This window comes from Cervus elaphus, chromosome 19 (genome assembly GCF_910594005.1).
Source record: "Cervus elaphus chromosome 19, mCerEla1.1, whole genome shotgun sequence".
In the NCBI taxonomy this organism is placed as follows: domain Eukaryota; kingdom Metazoa; phylum Chordata; class Mammalia; order Artiodactyla; family Cervidae; genus Cervus; species Cervus elaphus.
Genome location: NC_057833.1, coordinates 41998721 through 42018963, shown reverse-complemented (window position 1 = coordinate 42018963; position 20243 = coordinate 41998721). Strand labels below are relative to the sequence as shown.

The following is a 20243-nucleotide window of genomic DNA, read 5'->3' as shown; positions in this document are numbered from 1 at the left end:
AGAGGAAAAGGGCAAGAGGAGAAAAAAGAGGAAAAGAGCGGCACCGGGACGCTATGCGTACCTGATCCTCCTCGAGTTGTCCCCACTTGGCTGGCAGGACCTTGTCCCCAGAGTTGGGCCCCATCGCGGGCTCCCGCGCTGCCTCTCGCTTCCCCGCAACCCGCCCAGAAACCGCCAGAGGGCGCTGCGCGGCGGCCGGGTCAGGCGAGGGGCGGGGCTGCTTTAAATCGCGGCGCCCAGCGGGTCTGCATCTCAGTCGCAGTCCCGGAGCAGCCTCAGCTTCTCACCTCCGAACTGCAGCCCCGACCAAGACGCGGACCCGGACCCGGAGCGGGTCCCGGAGCTTCTCCGACGTCAGCGCAGGGAGCAGGATTCCCTGCAATAACTTTCTCCGCTAGACTCCGTCACCCCCGGGAGTCCCGGGTGCGCACCTGCAAACTCCGCCTTGTGCACCTGCTGCGCCTGAGCCAGCGCGGGCGCCCGAGCGAGTCATGGCCAACGCGGGGTTGCAGCTGCTGGGCTTCATCCTGGCGTTTCTGGGCTGGATCGGCTCCATCGTCAGCACGGCGCTGCCCCAGTGGAAGGTTTACTCCTATGCTAGTGACAACATCGTGACGGCCCAGGCCATCTACGAGGGGCTGTGGATGTCCTGCGTGTCGCAGAGCACCGGGCAGATCCAGTGCAAAGTCTTCGACTCCTTGCTGAATCTGAACAGTGAGTGCCTTCCCCACTCCCCCAGTTGTGACTCAGGGTGGTGCAATGTTAATCGTTCAGTCGTGTCCTACTCTTTGCGACCCCACAGACTGTAGCCCGCTAGGCTTCTCTGTCCATGGGCTTCTCCAGGCAAGAATACTGGAGTGGGTCGCCATTTCCTCCTCCAGGGGATCTTCCCGACCCAGAGATCGAACCCGGGTCTCCTGGATTGCCGGCAGATTCTTTACTGTCTGAGCTACAGGGACCCAACCCCAAATGACTCCCTTTTGGAGTAGTGGCTATCAAATGGTTCTGTGGTGTGATTACATGTCTGTCAACCGTCAGTGGATCAAGTCTTCTGATCATGTGCCCCGCCATAAGGTAGTAGAGAGAACCCTGGTTTAGGGAAAGGGACAACCGGACCTAAGCTCTAATTTTTCCTATAACTCCCTAAGTGACACTCTTCTCATGGTGTGGGTTTCATCTTACATACCCATGAGTGGGGTGGCAATTGAGCAAGTGGGAGCCAAACTCGAATTTGAGCTCTTAGGCCTTTCCTGGACATTCTCAGATTCTGTGAGAATTGAAGAACTGTAGGGTTAGGGCAAGAAAATGATGTGCCTTGAAAAGTTTGGAGCCTGAAAGCATCTCCAGTTTGTAAAATTAAATAGATAATGCCAGTTATTAAGTATAACTGTTTTCTCTGTCTCTACTATGAGTTATCATGAGAAGAAATCATGTTCCTACATAGACTGTCACAACCTAGTGTCTTCTCACACTTGAGTTTGAATCTTCTGATTCTTTTGACTTCTAAAATCCAGTTAGTGTGAAGAGGGGCTTCCCCAGTGGCTCCGTGGTAAATAATCCGCCTGCAGGGAGGGAGACCTGGATTCTATCCCTGGGTCAGGAAGATCCTCTGGAGAAGGAAATGGCAACCCACTCCAGTATTCTTGCCTGGAGAATCCCATGGACAGAAGGAACCTGGCAAGCTACAGTCTATGGGGTTGCAGACTCTCAGATACGACTGAGGAACTAAACAAGTGTGAGGAAGTCTTTCCCTCCAGTGACTCCTTGAAGAAGTCAGTCTCTTAAGATTCCCCAGAAAGTTTAGCTCTCAGACCAGGAGTCTTCAGAGGAGGTAGATTGTATGGTCTTATTTTGGAAAGTGAAGGTGGGTGGCAGGTGGAAAAAGGATGAGAAGAAAGAGAAATTCAAAATTATCTCCCTCCATTATATAAAGGAAAAAATGAAGCCACTGAGGAGATACAGCTAATGAATGCAGAAGTCAGGAGAGAGAGGGCGGGTCTTCTCTGAGTTTCTGTCTTCCACAGAGGAAATTCTATGTAATGACTGCTGGCTTCTTTCTTTCATAAGTTTGTGCAGGATCATGTAGAGAGAAATAGTCCTAGATATGGTGGAGAGAAGGGTGACAGGATGGATTTTTTCTTTTATTGCTTTTTAAAATACAAACTTCTGAGTGTTTTGTCAGAAATTCATTAAATTCCTGCTTACTTAGGTAATAACAATTCATCGCTAGAGTAGCTTCCTTGAGATATGACATTAGTTGTCCTGAACTTGTGTCTGTCATGCACTTGAACTAACTTGAATAAAAGCTGCCTTAGCCTTGGCCTAGACAAACAAGCCTGCCCACCAGTCCCCTTTGTGTGCTGATGGTAAGCAGTGTTCAAGTCATCGCTCAAGTTTACTTCAGTTGCTTTGTCCACCTCCTGTGTGTGGTTTTGTCAAAAGCCATGCCCTTTAGAGTTGTTCACTCTGTTCCAAATCTGTTTAAAACTCTTGAGTACCTGTGGAATTTCTGAGTCAGTGTACACATGGTGGTTTTTAGTGTTGCCATTTCAGCTTTTCAGAGTTCCCATATTAGGATTCTTTTATGCCAAATATAATGAGTACATTAAGTATATGTCTTTATATAATCATTGAATCTCCTCATGGGTAAATACGCGTAAGGAATTGTATGGCATTTGGCATGTCATATTGAAGCCCTGGCAGATGGAGATGGTTCTAAGGACAATTCCAGGTATAGCTCTGATTCCTCTGATCAAAATGATTCATTTTCTTATTTTTAAGTATCTTTCAAATTATATTTATTCAGCTGCCCCGGGTCTCAGTTGTGCCACTCAGGATCTTTGATCTTTTTGGGGACACCTTGGATCTTTTACTTGTGGCATGTGGGATCTAGTTCCCTGACCAGGAATTGAACCTGGCTCCCCTGCACTGGGAGTGCAGAGTCTTGGCCCATGGACCACCAGGAAAGTACTAGTAGTTCATTTTCAACATGTTCAAATAGACTTCCTTTTACCTTCCTTAAACGGCCAAATGAAATCAGATCGACCCATGTTGTAATCACTGAAACAGGTTATCCCTACACATGATGATGTGTTAAAATGTTTTATTTTCATTTATTCCTAGTTAACATAACTGTTATGATTTTTAAAGCTATGGTGAAAAATCTAAACAATACCTTTCCTTTACCCATTTTGGAGATTGCTTTCTGATGATTTTTATTTTTTTTTAAACTCCATGTCAGTTCCTATTTTCCTTTTGGTTAATGCCAGTGTTTATCGAAGGTGGGGCTGAGGCCTTTCTCTCAAAACTGGCTCTCAGAAGAGAGAGCTTTGACTCACAGGTGTACTTCCCAACCTGCCAGTGACTCATTAGATGCCTTTGGATGGAGCCCAGAGAGCCTACCTGTCTCCATTTCTCCACCTGGACAGTTGTGCTCACGCCCACCTGATGTAGAGACCTGGGAGGTGATTCATTGGCTGTTTTTGATGTAGTAGCGTGATATCCAGAGGTGAACAGGCTTATCTGTACATATAACTAGTGCTCCTTGAAGCAAGTTGCACTCCTCAAAGTGCTTTTAGGTGAAAAACTTAGAAGTTTCTTAAAATTGTAGCTTGTTCTCTTTGCCAGTGGAGCCCACTTGGCAATTTAGGGCTCAGATTCTGGGATTTATAGAGGTTATAGCACTAGATGTGCTAAAATCCCTGGTTCCCCTTCTCTAACTAGTGTCAGCTGCAAAGAGCACAGGGCAGTGTCTGAAGGGATACAGTGTGCTTAAGGCAATGTCAAAAATGAGATACAGCAAGGCTTCTTTAGATGGTTCTTACAAAGCAGTTTATGAAAATGTAATTGGGGAACTTCCTGGGTAAACAAATAATACACCATGGATTGTGGTTTAACTGTGGCTGAGACAGTTTCACTTCCATCCAAGAATCGATGTTTATTGACACTGATGACTGATAGTTGGAATATGCAAAAGAGAGTGCCAGATAGAGTTGCTTTTCTTGATTAAACTGTACATCTTGACTTGTTTTGATTCAGTTTTCAAACTTTTGGCAAGCTAGTTCCTATTTCATGTGCTTAGTTAATTGCTTCTCCTGGCTTGACTTTAATAGCTAGAGCTGTCCAAAGACTGGGTTGCCCCAGGAGGTTGCATGGTGGGAGGTGTGCCGGCAGAGGAATAAATAAGCATTTTGAAAGAATGCTGTAGGGAAAATCCAAGTCCCAGACAAATGGGAGGTTAGGCTAGACTCTCTGTAAGTCTCATCTAACCTTAGGATTCTGTAATTTGTTTATAAGCTCCTCTGGCCTGTTCAACTTGCTTTACATGAATCCACATGTGTGTAGGTGCGCTTTAATGAGTATTGGTTGTCGGTGAAGTTTCCCAGAACTCTCACCATGATGTCAGGCTCAATCAAAGAATAAAATGACTGACTTGGACGGTCTCTGACACAGAGGCAGAGATGAGGGCACCTCCTTACACTTCCCTAGACTGCATTAGGCCTGCTGAACCACTGGTGTTTAAGGGGCCATTTGTGTTCAGATCTGTTTTGAGAATTAGTTCTCATTTTTGGAATGATAAAAGTCAAAATCCAAGTTTTGAATACTCAGTTCTGACCCTGGTTCTACATGAACTAGTCCATGTTTATAGTGGTGAGCCACTTGATCTCTCTGGACTGTAGTTTCCCCGCTTGTAAAGTAGGGCAGAGTGGGAGGAACAGGGAGATGAATCCATGACTCATTCATCCATTCAACCAGCATGAGCCAGGCCCTATCCTTGTTCCTAGAAATGCAGCTAAGATGACTGATAATGTGCAAATGTTGATTCCTTTCAGCACCAACAGTCTTTGTTCTAACTGCCGTGATGCAAAGGACATAGGCAAGTGGCAGAGTTTAGGCTTCCTTGATTGAAGTGATGATTACGTGGCACAGAAGTAACATAGAAGCACACATTTAATCATGAGACAATTTATTGTAAGAAACAAAAAAAGATAGCAAAGATGTTTGGAACATCCTGAAAAGCGGTTAAGTCCTGCCTTATCCCAGACCACAGTTATTGACTGTGTTGGAGTCTTGAGGTCACACCCAGTGGCCACCAGTTCATACATCAATCAAATGGAAATGCTAACAGTGAAGACTCTTGAGAAACTTTGAACTTGACTAAAAGTGAACAATTTAATAAGTGAAGATGTCATGGGAGTATAGCTCTGTGACAGTCTGTGATGAGTTCATTTAATTGCGGAAGAGAAAAGAGTATTTTTGTTCTAGTCACCCAGTGGTCAGTTTATCTGCTTAATACTTGTTAAGCAACTACTGATGCAAAGAGGGACTGCATGAAAATAGAGATATAATTAAACTCTTCTTTATTTATGACATATAATAGGGTAATAATATAATAATATGGCTAGTAAATAGCATGAACAATGCCAGGTATTTAAAGACGTTTTGCTGCTTGTATAGTAAGACTTTAGAAATGCTTTAGAAAAAAAAAAAAATTCCACTGACTTGTCTCTGCTTGTCTTTCTTCGCCTATGTTGATTAACCTCTCTGTAGTAGATCAGTAACTTCTAACTCATTTCTTGTCTCGTAAGTAGAGATCTTTGTGAATATGTTTTCAAATTATACTTTCAGGTTGCAAGTGTTAAGAACTCCTTAGGGAGTCTTTAATCTCAAGATTATCAGTCTAGCTAAGTATAATTAAAAGACCGCCTTCTCCATGTACTGCTGAATAATTATGAGGAACAATAAATAGTGTACCTTTTTGAATGTTTGCTAACCATTTTCTCCAAAGACAGCTTTAATCAGTGGTAATAATATTGTAGAGGCAAATTTAATGGGCCAGAAAGGAACATATTTGCTTCAGATTGGAGCCACTCAGGTCAACTCAGAGTTAATAGTTCAAGACTTTATCTCTCTGGCCTAAAATATTTGGTGGCTTTCAAATATTTCTCAACTTCTCTGCCCTGCTGGTCATTGTTCCACCAGGAAAAAACTTCATCTTGGAAGCTCATTAGATGCATAATTTAGAAATTTTTAAAAAATTAGATTCGGTTAAACAAAAAGTATGATTTTTTTTCTCCGTAGGTGAATTTCTAGCTTTTAATAATCTAAATTAGATCTGACTTTATGTAGCAAGATTTTAGTATCTTGAGGCTTTCTAAGAGGTGTTTCTCAGTATTATTTCAAAAATTAAGCTTAACACAAAAGATATTTTTACCTTATATATGAATTTTTAAAAGATAAAGACATATTCAAATTTAAATTAATTGATCCTGGATTGAATAATCCATGAAGCTTGCCAGGCACTGTTCTAAGAGCTTTGAATAGAAATATGAACAAATATTTGGCCAAGTTATCAAGGAGCCCATGATTACATATTTTAGCTCTCTGACTTAAAAAGCTTCCATAAGATATTAATTTGGAGGATTCATCTGGTTCCAGCTTAAAACTGTGCAATTTAGATTCTATCTGCATGTGAAACCCTCATAACTTGTAACGTAACACTTGCTTACTTTGATTTGTAATCCATTACATGTGCCCAACTAGTGAGTTTTCATGCTGTTATGATTCTCAGCCTTTTTTCCCCTATGTTTACATTTCTCCCCACATATCACTATAGTTAAGAATTCATCCAAATATCTCCAGTGAAGCAAGATGAGATTTTGTGTTTGATGCCCATCTAGTGTTGTAAAATACAGACACAGACATCTCCTAAGCCAGTGGATGTCAGGACATAAATGAAAAAATACTGCTTCACAAAATAACACTATTGCTTTATCAGATTGTTTAAAATGAAACATGATCTCCTTGCAATATATGGTTTATACGATTCCTGAGTATAGGTTCTCCCCCATTTTTCCTGCTATTTTTATGCATTATGCAAATAATTATTTATACTATAAGACTTACTAGGGTTTGTAGCACACAGAACAAAATATCTGTTCCTTTCCCTTAGAAATTTTGTAAAGTAGTGGAAAGAATAAAATGGGGTGTGAATTAAATATGTTTTCTTTGAGAACTGAAAGGAGAACAAACTCAAGAGATGAAGACTGTGAAAAGGAGATAATCCCAGGCAACTGAAGGTGGAGTCCTGAAGTGGTTGATCCATTTACGCTCCCTGCCTGGGTGGTTTTATACAGGCCTGACTCAGGAGCTTGAGGCCCAGCAGACTCCTCGTGAAGAGTAGCTTGTGATCCAAGTGCTCAGACCTGCTGGGCTGGTGGCCTGCTGTTTACACATGAAGTACAGATCAGAATGATTATAGAAGCTGGATCTCGTGTGAAGCCCTACAACTCAAAGTAGAGAACATAGACATCAGAGAAAGCAACCAAAGTGGTCAATAAAGGTTGGAAAATTGATCTTAATGGACAGACAGAGCAAAAGGTGGTTGAGAGAAGTAAAAAGCTATACATATTTGAAGGGCTGTCAGAGGAAGACAGAGGGTAAAAAATCTTTTCATTCCTCCTTTAAGACCCTAAATGGCTTCTGCTCACATTTAGAATAAACTCCAAACCCTTTTCCCTAGCTTGCAAAATTGTACATGATAAATGCCTTCTGCTTACCTTGCTAACCCTCTCCATTTTACTTTCCACATCCAACCATCTTCCAGTAGTGGCTAGCTTTCCCAGTTTGTCCAGGATTGAAGACCTTCTCAGAAGGCAAGACTTGTAGTTTTAAATCCTAGAGAGCCAGGCAAAATGGATGAGTGGTCACCCTGTCCTCCACATGAATCATCTCTGAGACTTTTAGCATCTCTTTTTCCAGTGTTCCTTTGACTGAAATGCTTTCTTTCTGAGTGGCACTTAGGACCAGATTGGAAAACTCAGTTATGTAGAAGAGGTTATTTATTTTATTTTTTATTTTCCTTCTGAGCATGATTGCCTTTGCAAAACTGTTGGCAAACCAGAAGGAAGGACACACCATAATTATGGAGTCCTTGGTACTTTTCTCTTCATACCATAGTATTGTTGGTGATTCAAAGGGAGGTTTCATAATAATCTTATAAGCAGCTATAATTCCTGGTAACCCATGATCCATGAAATGTGTTTTGATTCAGAAGTTCTTGTGCCAACCTTCAATCTTCAAATAAGTGTATAAGTTGGGCACACACTTGCCCACGTGTGTTTATGGGGAAATGAACCTATGACGGGAGCATGAGAGTGCTTTTAGTTTGCTTTTTAATTAAATCAAGTAAAAATTTATATTGGCTTCCCAAATATCTCTCATATACAGTCAAAAAAATGTCTTTGATACTTCCAGAAAGAGATTACTATGATTTTATCATAGATTGCCTGGTTATGGCAAGGATGGAATTATTAACAAATTTAAATAAATTGATGTTTTAGAAATCTTTAGTGTTAATTATGATTTGTAGCCTAAATTCTCAACCCTAAAATTACTGACACTGAGCCTAAGTCTAAGTTAGATACTGAGATATAAAACCTTTCTATCATGTCATCCAGTTTTGAGACCATTAGGAAGTCAATTGTTCCAACTTCCTGGTTAGAGATATCATCATTCATACTTTACATAATAAAAACATGATCCCAAAGAATAGTAACTGGCTTACCCATAACATGGCACACTTTGTTATTATAATATAAATAATTTTTATATTTGCAAAAAGACTTGTCATATGTTAACACTGTCAAAGAGATAATGATCTTTATTTGATGGAAGAAATAAATCTGAAGTCAAACTCATCTAACCAGTGTAGTTTCAACTCACTTTTCTTTGAAAATTTGTGCCTTTATGCCATAGGTATGGCATCACACTTTTACTCTTTAATATATTTACTGGTATATCACAAACCTGGCCCTATATATTTGATCATGACTTAGTATACCAATGACAAGAGCAAGAAATTAGAAAATTAGTGGAATCCTAAGAAGTGCTACATTGAATTACTGTCAGCCATTTTAGAACATAGTAATTTAAATAGTTTTAAACACGTGTGATAATTCTGAATATAAACCTACTATGTTCCAAAATAACATCTCAAAGGCTATTATGTTTTGTTCTGAGAAAATGGTTTTCAGATCTCCCACCCCACCCACATCACTGGAGATATGTGTTGCTTATCCAGCTAAGATAACCTATGAGAAATTCATTTCTTGTCTTCCAAATTCACTCACCCAGATTTTCCCCAGCTTGATGACTGGAGTGTAAAGCTATTGACTGTTACCAAGATATATTGTAAACCATTTAAAGTATAAATGGTTTAACATTAAGGATAATATATGATTGTTATTTCAGAATTGAAATTCTCCATTAGTAAGAATTAACAATGTGTTCTAAGCCTATTCAACCAAATCATTAATTATTTTTCAGAGGGTTTTGAATATAATGTTAAAAACATAAACTGTTAGAGCTGGAGGAATTCTTATTCATCATTCAGTAAGATATTTGTTTTTCTGGAGGAGAAACTGTGTTGGTTTCCTGCAAAGGCATCACTAGAACTGGGGTCTCCTGACTTCTGGTTATGTTTTCTGTCTTCCATACAACACTGAAACATACTTGACTTTCTACCACTCTTCTCTTGTTGGCCTAGGCATGATTGTTACATGTTTTAAAATATTTTTTGTCAGGCACTCTGCAAGCAACCCGTGCCTTGATGGTGATTGGCATCCTGCTGGGACTAATAGCCATCTTTGTGGCCACCGTTGGCATGAAGTGTATGAAGTGCATGGAAGACGATGAGGCACAGAAGATGCGGATGGCTGTCTTTGGGGGCGTGATCTTTCTTATTTCAGGTAAGAGAGGCCCTGTCCCTCTTAGATCTTATCAAACTCTTTCTGACATTTTTTAAGGTCTAGTTTTTGGCTTCCTTAGATAATGTTGGATTTATGTTGGCTTTATTGCTCTTGAATCAATTGAATTCACTTCCTTTAAAATATGAAGACATAGAAACTTTAAATCCAGTTGACTTTCACATTCTCAAATGGGAACTGAATAAAAATCTGAAATCTGTGTTCACAGTGGACAGGTCTATTCCCTGAGGTTTCAGGTGCCAACTGGTTCATTAGAAACAGTCTCCTCAAGTGAAGGGAGAGATTTTTTCGATCTAGCAAATACTGAGGACCGATTCTGTGTAATTCAGAAAATTTCTGTGGTGTCTCTACTGATACTACATGGGAAAGATGGGGAATGGTGAGAGAGAACATGAAGAAGGTGTAATTATACAGGTGTGAATGAATGGAATGAATGGGGCTGGGATTATTGGAGGAAGAGGAGGATATTATTCCATGTAAGCAGTACTAATTCTGGAATGAACAGGTTTTACCCATAGATAAATGAAAAGAAAGGGCATTTGGAGTTCAGGTGGAATGTTGGAATGGTAGGAAATGAGAAAAAATGAGTTAAGAAAGAAAATAATACAGAAAAGTCTTGGAATAAAAACCTTGATAAAAGAGTGAGGTTACATTTTCCATAGAAAATAAATATGTATTTATTGCTTTATTCAAATCTTATTATGTGACCTTTGAGAAAATGAGAGCCAGAAGAAGACATGGACAGTTAATTTGTAAAGTCTTATAATAAAGTTAATATTAAATAAGATAATGTGTGCATATAACATTGTGTATGTATATAAAATAATAGACTATTATATGTCATATACAGTAGGTATCTATTGTTTTGAAATAGACTATTACATATGCTTTCCTGATGGCTCAACAATAAAGAATCTGCCTGCCAATGCAGGAGATACAGGTTTGATCCCTGGATGGGAAGATTGCCTGGAAAAGGAAATGGAAACCCACTCCAATATTCTTGCCTGGGAAATCCCATGGACAGAGGAGCTTGGCAAGCTACAGACCATGGAGTCACAAAGAGTCAGACATGACTTAGAGACTAAACAGCAACAATAATACTGTTATATAAACTATATATGGTAGTCTATTGTTTTTGGAAATGACATTCCAAAATTCCAAAAGTGGTATAATCTATCACTAGGAAAAACTAGAATTAGATTTTTTCCTCATTTTCTCTTTAAGAAAAGTATGTGGATTTCATGAACAATGAAGGAAGAATGCCTGTGGCTTTACTAAACATTTGGTTAAAGATTATTCAAATTGCTACTGCAGAGCATTTTATTCCCAACACTTAGGTTTTACACCAAAGGCTAAGAACACACTTACTGAGTAGAACCTGTCCTCTGCTGATCTTCTAGTAACTCCCACCCATCACTCCTGCAGTCTCACGGACTTCCTAGGAGTAAGGGTTGCAAGTTCCAGAGTATTCGTATTTTCTACTCAAGTAGCCAAAAGCAGCAGTGTTACCTTTCAAGTATTAGAGACAATTAGTTTGGACCACTTTTTTTTGTAGGAGGAAATGGGTAATGGGTGTAGCATAGAAATATTTAATCTGTCTAAATTGATGAATTTTTAGACTGTGTGCTAAGTCACTTCAGTTGTGTCTGACTCTTTGTAACCCTATGTACTGTAACCTGCTAGGCTCCTCTGTCCATGGGATTCTCCAAGTGAGAATACTGGAGTGGGTTGCCATGCCCTCCTCCAGGGGTTCTTCCTGACCCAGGGATCAAAACCTGTGTCTCTTACATCTCCTGCATTGGCAGGCATTTTCCTTACCGCTAGCAGCGCCACCTAAGCCCAGACTATAAAAAGAAATTATTCAAGTTCTTTGGATAAGAAAAATTGAGGTATTGTATACTTATTTTAATAAATAATAGAGTATATTATTTTGACTAAGTGATTTCTGTGGGGCTGCCCAGGTGGCTCAATGGTAGAGAATCCACCTGCTAATACAGGACATGCGGGTTCAATCACTGGAAGATCTCCTAGAGGAGGAAATGGCAACCCACTGCAGTATTCTTGCCTGGAAAATCCCATGGGTAGAGGAACCTGGCCAGCTACAATCCAGACAAAGACTGAGCACTGAAATGTGAGAGGCATAAGAAATTGAGAGTGTGCTGCATACATTGATCTGATGTGGCATCTCAGTGAATCTCATGGCAAGACCTGGAACATCTGGCCAATAGGGGTGTAGAAATTTAGGTGATTGGTGTACTCTGAGCCAGGTCCAATGTGTTCCTGCTATCTAACTATTTACATTCATTTTGATCCTTCAAAAATGTGAATTTTGCGTTTTGGCCAAGAAGAATGTAGAAGAATTTTTACCTTCCCTTTTGTAAGTGACGAGCTTTACTAATAAGGTCTTTGGTTTTATCAAAAGTAGTCTAGCACATTAATTTATAACAATCTATTTTAAAGAGATCTTAAATGACATGAATCTCCTGAATGTTTCCAAAAGAATGTTATTTGTGCTAGGGACCTTAAACTGTAAATGAATAAGATGACATGAACATTCATGTGCCTAACTTCAACCTAGTTATTTTTGTCTGTCTTAAGAGAACACTTATAAAAAATCATGTTTGAACCTCTATTCATCCTAAATTAAAGTCTTCTGAATTAAAATTGACTAAATTAAAAATGTCAGCATTATTGATGAAAAATCATTCTTGTAAAATATAAATTTAATGAGCCATGCATTTATGCTCAGTGTTTCATGGTGATTAACAGTCTTTTGTTTTGAATTTCCATAGGTCTGGCTATTTTAGTTGCCACAGCATGGTATGGCAATAGAATTGTTCAAGAATTCTATGACCCCATGACCCCAGTCAATGCCAGGTAATGATAGTCACATATAAAATTGTTTGTTCTCTGAGAAAATACCCTTTTATGTTCTGTAAAGTCCAGTTAGTATGGTGAGTTCTCAGACTTGCTATCCAGAATTTTATGGAATTTTCTGCCAAAATTGAAAATAACTTGAATGGCCTGTGACATGTTAAAAATAGTTTGATAATTACTTTAACAGCATGTATTGATATGACAAAATAAACTTCAAAGTAGAAAAGTTCCAAGCTGTATACTTTCCAAATGGAGAAGTATGCTGGACCTTTTTTCATATTTTTAATTTTTGTTTAATATTCATTAAGATACCAATATATTTGAAACTTCATTTTTGAAGTATATTCTGATACAACACTTAATTGTGATTATTTGTAACAAAACACAGTTTATGACTGATCGAAAAAACAGTTCTATTATAGAGGTTAATAACCTCTAACAGTTAGAAATTTCATTCTTAACAATTTTATTTATTAAAAAACTATTTTATTTATGAAAAGGATGTTACCACTATGAAATTTTGTGTTTGATCACATCCATAAAATGATTTTAGAAAGAGCATCCTTCTTAATATTGCAAGTTTTGGAAGTTAAAGAGCTGACTCTTGGCTCTCATGTAATGATACCCTTTGATCAGAGACAAGGTTCTTTGTCTCACTGTGTTCACTTCTTTAAAACCTAATAACTATATTCAGAGTCGGGAAGTTAAGATGTAATTATTGTTTGTTGAGTGCTAAGATGAATGGATGAAAAATGCTAGTGGTGGAGAGATAAGGTGTGCTTCTTTGTTTATAATCACCCATGTATAGGAAAATACATACTGCCATGATGGTGTTGGAACCCATCCCATAAGACTACAAAGTAGGGACAGAAACTGTTGGAGGTCAATAAGCTAAAATTTTACCTATTGGATATGAAAGCACTTTATAAATTGCCAGGCACTATGTACTTACTTCCACTGTCTCACATGATCCTAAAAGTAGTACAGTGAGGAAGATAGGATCATTTTAAGAGAAGCAGCCACTGAGGTTGAGACATGGAGTTTGTGGCCCACAATTCAGCAGCTGAGAGTTTGCATCAGGATTCAAACTCAGGCCTTATCATTCTAGATCCAACCCTTCTCTTTCCTTATTGTCCACCATCAGTCACACGTCTTCTCCCAGAAATATGGCTTAATACATCCACCTGGATCAACTTAACCTAGAACAATCAATGGGTTGTTTAGAAGTTTTTTTTCCTCAAAACCATAGGTCAGATTTCAGTGTTTATCAAGGGTTAACTGTTGAAAAGTCTAATAGTCTCCAAAACACTCTGGCAGGTTTTTTTTATAGAATACTGTTGCTACTTGGTGATAGCACGACTTGTTAAGTTTTAGCCTAGGAACCATGTTCCAAACTTGATTTTTAAGGTATGTAGCATGCTTTACAAGTCTCCTACACATGAAAAAGTCTTTGGAAATATTTGTGTAATTAACCTGGTGTTACCTGCCACCACCACCTTGCCTGATCTACTGTTGCAAATTGTCAACAACTGCAATGTGAACGTTCTTGTGTGTGTGTCTACAAACCTTAAAATACTTCATAAAACTTAAAGGGATCACAGGGGATTTTTTTAAGTGGAAAAAAATATGAGTGTGATATCGATTTCATTCTTTAATTACATTAGAGAAGTTTCCAATGGTTCATTGATTAAGCAAATGTATCACCTTTCCTTTTTTAGGTATGAATTTGGTCAGGCTCTCTTCATTGGCTGGGCCGCTGCTTCTCTCTGCCTTCTGGGAGGTGCCCTGCTGTGCTGCTCCTGTCCCCGGAAAGCAACATCTTACCCAACACCCAGGCCCTACCCCAAGCCAGCACCTTCCAGTGGGAAAGACTATGTGTGACATAGAAGCGAAAGCTGACAACCCTGTTGGAACCAACAGAAAATGGACATTGAAATACTGGCATTGACTTTAAGATCTTAGCTTTTGACTATTGTAGTCTGAACTGTGGTATTACAGCAAAAAACATATATATTTTTTTTAAATATCCATTGCTAAAAATGACTTAGCCTTATTTTATCTCCTTTCCTCAATACAGAGGGGAAGCTTTTCCATTTGTATTACTGCTTCCCACTGAGTAATCATCTCAAATGAGGAGAGAGAGCATTTCTTAAATATATATAGATATGTACATAAACATGTTTTTCTATAAAAAAAAATTAGACAGTAAGAGTTCTTATTCTCATTGTATTGGTACCAGTATTCTTAAAACATATCTAAAAAATGAAAAAAAATATTTAATTCTTGATTAAGTCATTTATTTGGTATTTTTCAAATTCTTCTTTCTTTATGTATACATATATAATAGGTCAAATATGACTTACCCTCCTTCAGCAGCTTTTAGTGTCTTTCCCAGAAGACCTGACCTGCTTTACCAAGTATGAATTATTTCAGTTCTTCACATGTGCCCTCTTTATATGTTTGTGTCATATTTTTTTTACCATGATCTTTTAGCACTTGCTGTGTCATCATACAATCATTCTTCATGCCTTTGTTTTTTGTGAGGTTGAGCTTAACTCTTGAATCTAACACATTTTATATGCCTATAGTTTAATTCCTAAAGTCAATAAGAGTCTCTTGCAGACCAGAGCTTTGGGAGCAAATCTTTCTGTGTTTGACTAGATGGTATGTTCCTGTTGACTTTCCCATACGCCTCCTGTACCCTGACCTCTAACACACTTATTTGCTTTGAAAATATTTGTCCCATTGAGGAACTGTGTGCTGCTTTTCCAAGTATTGTAACACAATTCTATTGACTGAATTTTTTGAGCTACTTATTCACAGTTATATACCCTCCCAAACTACCTATTCTTGTCCCCTTCCTTAACTGTATTGTTTTCTTGTATAGCTTACCTCTTCCCAGAGAGGGACAGACTGTTTGAATGAAGTACTCCAATTTCTATAGTGATAATCTGATGACAAATATTCTCTCTGTAGCTTATGGGCAAGTCACTTAATCTTTCTCCTCTTTTCCCATCTGTCAAATTGAGATAATGATAGTTAACCAGCTGGTAGAGTGGTGTGAGTATTAATTAGTTGATATTATGCTCATTCTTTGAACATGAAATATGCCTAAGTAGTGTTTCTATTTGCTAAATTGGCTGTTAAGAAGTCGTTGAACCAAAACTACACACAGGCCTTCCCATGGTTAGGCACCTTCCTGTCTCCACAGGCCTGTTTCCTTCCTTTCAGCTGTGGCCACCATTTTGTTGGCACTCTGTTCCATTTTAACCATTGCTCTTAGTTTTCCAGTTTGTGGAAAATAACTCCTTCACTTCAGCAAGATGTTGTAATGGAAAGGGTGTTGACTTCAGTGTCTGGAGACTTGATTTGAGTCTTGGTGCTATCAATTACAGTGTCAGTTTGGGCAAGGCACAGGTTGCCCTAGTTTTATTGCTTCATTTCTAAAAAGAGGATTGTAATGCCTGACCTGCCTACCTCACAGGGTTATTGTGGGGATCCAGTGAGACAGGATACATGTAAATGTGATTTTGTAAGGTGAAAAGTATTGTACTGGGGGAAAGAATTAAGGAATTTAAGTGCATAGATTTTAGACTACTTTTCAAATGACTGAAAAGAGAAATTTTAAGAAATGGATTTCCTGTTTTAACCAACCTCTCAAGTGAGGAGACAAGTGAATTTCAACTTGCTAAGTGAAAAAAAAAAAAAAAGGCTTTAAGGACGTCTTAGTTTTCTTTGATCAGTGTGGCCAAGATTTTCTCCTTTCAGGAATGCAGACTTGACCTAAAACAAGTTTGCAGATGTAATGGATAAAACAGAAGTGTAAGTGTTGACCAAAGAATAGAAGATTTTTTTAGTTTTAATAACTTATAAGGGTATACAAGATGGATATTGGTTAAGTGATGTTATCAGAGGTATTGCTACTAGCTGGCAGCTAACATAGCTAGGATAGGTAGTTTAGACATGTAACTCATAGTGAAACCACCTAGGGGAAGTTATCCAAAGGACTGAATCATAGGACTTGAACCTAGTAAATTTTAGTGTGTCTTCCACACCTGAAACTCTATGCTCCTAAAATGTATAATTCAAAGAATCTCTGCTACCTTCATAGATCCTAATGATGGGCAAGTATTAATACATGTGGTTACTCGTTGGTAAACTCTGAAAAGAAATCCATAGTACAAAATGGCCAACAGAATCATGACACCAGAATCTGTCTGACTTTGATATTTTTGTACTCTGCTACCCTACTTGGATAGATATTTCAGGGTTTTGTAATGGGAATTTGTATAAAGCATTACTCTTTTTCAATAAATTTTTTTTAATATAAATCTTTAGATTTTTTTTTTTTTTTAATCAATTATTTCAAGATTGCCTTGCATGGAAGATGAGATGTCTCAGGATAGGATCCGACTCACCATGTATACCTGGGAAATAGCTATGGTGCCTCTGGGCCACCTGTCAAGTATTTGAGTGACTCCACCCACTGGAATGCCCTATTGCTCTCCAACTGTGCTTCATCCTCATCAAGGGTGGTGATAGAAGAGAATGTCAGGAGAGATTACTTCATTTCTCTCATCCATAGAAAGGATACATACTACAATGAATGACTAAGTAATAAAGTAGTCAACTGTAAAGCACTGTGAAAACTTAAGTTGGTTGTGTTTCCTACAAGTTGGCAGAGTGAAAGACAGCTAGAAATCCATTATTGTTTTTGTAATAATTACCAGATGGTACAATGGTAAAGAATCTGCCTGCCAATGAAGGAAATGCAGAAGACGTAGGTTCAATCCCTGGGCTAGGATGATCCCCTGGAGGCAAAAATAGCAACCCACTCCTGTATTCTTGCCTGGGAAATCCCATGAACAGAGGAGTCTGTTGGACTACAGTCCATGGGGCTGCAAAGAGTTCGACAGGATTGAGCACATGAGCACACACACATTACCAAAACTACTTCTTAGGAAAGCAAGTGGTGAAACTCATTCACTCATTATCTAAAAGTATCAATGATTGATACAGCCTTAGTTGTAACCACTCCTTAAGCAATTTACATAGTACAGAGACAGGCTAGTAAACAAAGGATTGAGCTCTATGTGGAGTTCTATGGGGAGATTAGCCTTAAGGGCGAGAGATGAAGATTATTGTCAGTCTCTTTAAATTAGGCAGATGTGTCAGATCGCCACTCTTTCTACAGAATTGAAATCTTCTCCTGGATGGGTCCAGGCCCAAGAAATTTGAGAGGAAATAAAATCCCTAAGTGCTGCTAAGAACTCTGAAGAGAAAAGCTGGGTTGTCAATCATACCAAGTAGACCCCACCTCTGTGTAGGCGCCTCCTTCTGGATGCCACTGTCCTCAAACCAAGCTGTCTCTCCTCCTCATCAACTAGTACTTTCTATGTGGATCTGTGTCCAAGAAGTTCAGGGACAACTCCATGCCATCCCCATATTCCCACATTTGAAAGCCTGCTGTTGGTCCTAGTAAAATCTGGTAATGGATTTTTTTTTTTTTCCTTCTTTTTGAGTGTAGCTCAGGTGTAAGATTTCTGCAGTCTCCTTTCCAACCCCAGATATACCTTTAGGTACCCCCAACTTGCCCTAAACTCTCTACAATTAGCTGGTACCATGGAAACTGGCAGAAGTTACTGCAGTTTCCAGGGTTTTGTAGGGACAGCTTGTTGGATTTAAAAACACAATGAAAAACACTCTCAATGCTCTGAAACTCTGGAGAACTCATGGTATTTTGAATATTCATCTTCTATTGACAGGTTTTTCCCATATGGCCAATATCAGCAATTAGACAAGAGATATGGATTTATTCAACTAATATTTATTAAACACCTACCATAGACTAGTGCCATTAAATGCAGACAAGGCTAAAGGGTATAGGAAATAAATAAGAAGACTCCTTCCTAGGCCCCAGCAGGGTGAAGTGTTAAGTGGGAAGAAAAGTGAACTTGAAATCTAGCCCTGGTTCTGCCAATGATCAGCCTCAGTGAGCTATAGAGATCTCTATTCACTATTTTTTCATTTGTAAAAGGAAGAGCTTGGCCCCACTCAGTGGTTCTTATCCATAACAATGTGGAAGCTTTTGACCATTGGAGGTTTTTGAAACTTCTGACTTCCAAGGACTTAAACCCAGATTAGGGGAATCAGAATTTCTGAGAAAAGTGTATTAGGTACGAGTTTCCCAGGGGATTCTAATGCACTTTCTGAATTGCGAACCACTGGGTTATGTTATCTCTCAGGACCAAGTGTGCTCAAAAAATTTTCTGTGTAAACACACATCCAGGTGCTTAGTAGATGACAATGTTGTTTATTTACCTTTTCTCTAAGGTCATGGTTCTATTTTATGATTCTAGGTTTTTTTTGTTTGTTTTGGTGAGAGTTTTAGCACAAGTTCAGTAAGGCCAAACAAGCTGAAACATCAGAGTTTGGAGCAGAGAATGTTTTATGGCAGGGCCACGCAAGGGTGACTCCTGTCCTAAAAATCCTGAGTTCCCTGAAGGGTTTCAGCAAAGCACTTTTAAAAGCCAGATGAGGGAATAGGGGTCAAAGGGTATGTGATCAACTTGTGCACAATTCTCTGATTGGCTGATGGTGAGATAACAGGGTGATGTAATAGAGGTTAATATTGACAGTCTTTAAGCTTCAGGAGGCCTGGTGTTATGTGTTCTTGATCATCGAGTAATTAACATTTTCTATTTGGTGAGGGGTTTTCTCATCTGCAAAACAACTCCGGAAATCACATCAAAAACTAGGTACTTCAGAGAGGAGCTAAAGCAGAGGGTATGGGGAAGGACCTGTCCCTGTCCTCCACAAGGCCCCAAGGGGTCCTGCTCACTTAAGAAGGGAAGGAGTTAAAAGGAGGTAGTCTTCAGAAGCTATTGTCATATTTCTTTGGTAAATAACCTTCTTTCTTGTCATTTTCTATTATTTTTAAATCACTCACCATAATAGTCATTAATACAAAGCAAATTCTCTTTTAAAGAAAGCCTTCTGTTTAACAAATAATATTAGTTCAAGGAGGTAAGTGTTTATTGTATTATAATCACTGAGTTATTTTCCTTTGTTATATGAAAATTTCTGAAAAGTCCTTAGCCAAAGCATAATGTTGCTACATTTATTTTTAATTGTATAACATTTCTGTGGTTTTATTTATGTCATAATTTCTTTAACTTATTGTTTTGATTGCCTATTCCCCCCAAAAGAAAAAAGTAAACACACACACAAACCAATTGCAGGAAGAAAGTGTGAAAACTATAAAAATATTTCTTAAATGAGATGACCTGAACTAGAGCACTTTCTTCTCCCAAAGGGGCATTTTTTTTCTTTTAATCGTTTTGTCCATTAAGTTTCCTGTTTCCATTAATGTTGTGGTTTCCTCAGGTAGCTACTGATGCTGCTTAATTTAAAAAAAATCCAACAACCTAAGAGAGACCTGAAACAAGCAGACATCTGAAACAAGGGTCAGGGGTAGCAGAGAACATTTCCTTCTAGATGAGAGTGCAATACAAGTAGAAAAATGACCTCTAATAGAGCGAGGACAAAAGAATTTATTTTTGAGGATAGTTTTCACCACAATATTTTTTTCCTGATAAT

General features: G+C 38.7%; 1 protein-coding gene across 1 annotated transcript; it reads left to right on the top strand.

Moving 5' to 3' along the window:
- The first annotated feature begins 237 nt into the window (after positions 1-237).
- CLDN1 (claudin 1) lies at positions 238-16975 on the top strand. The gene is made up of 4 exons (XM_043874928.1): positions 238-714; positions 9585-9749; positions 12560-12644; positions 14363-16975. The coding sequence occupies exons 1-4, from the start codon at positions 492-494 to the stop codon at positions 14523-14525; spliced, it is 636 nt and encodes a 211-aa protein (XP_043730863.1). The 5' UTR covers positions 238-491; the 3' UTR covers positions 14526-16975.
- The last annotated feature ends 3268 nt before the right edge of the window (positions 16976-20243 follow it).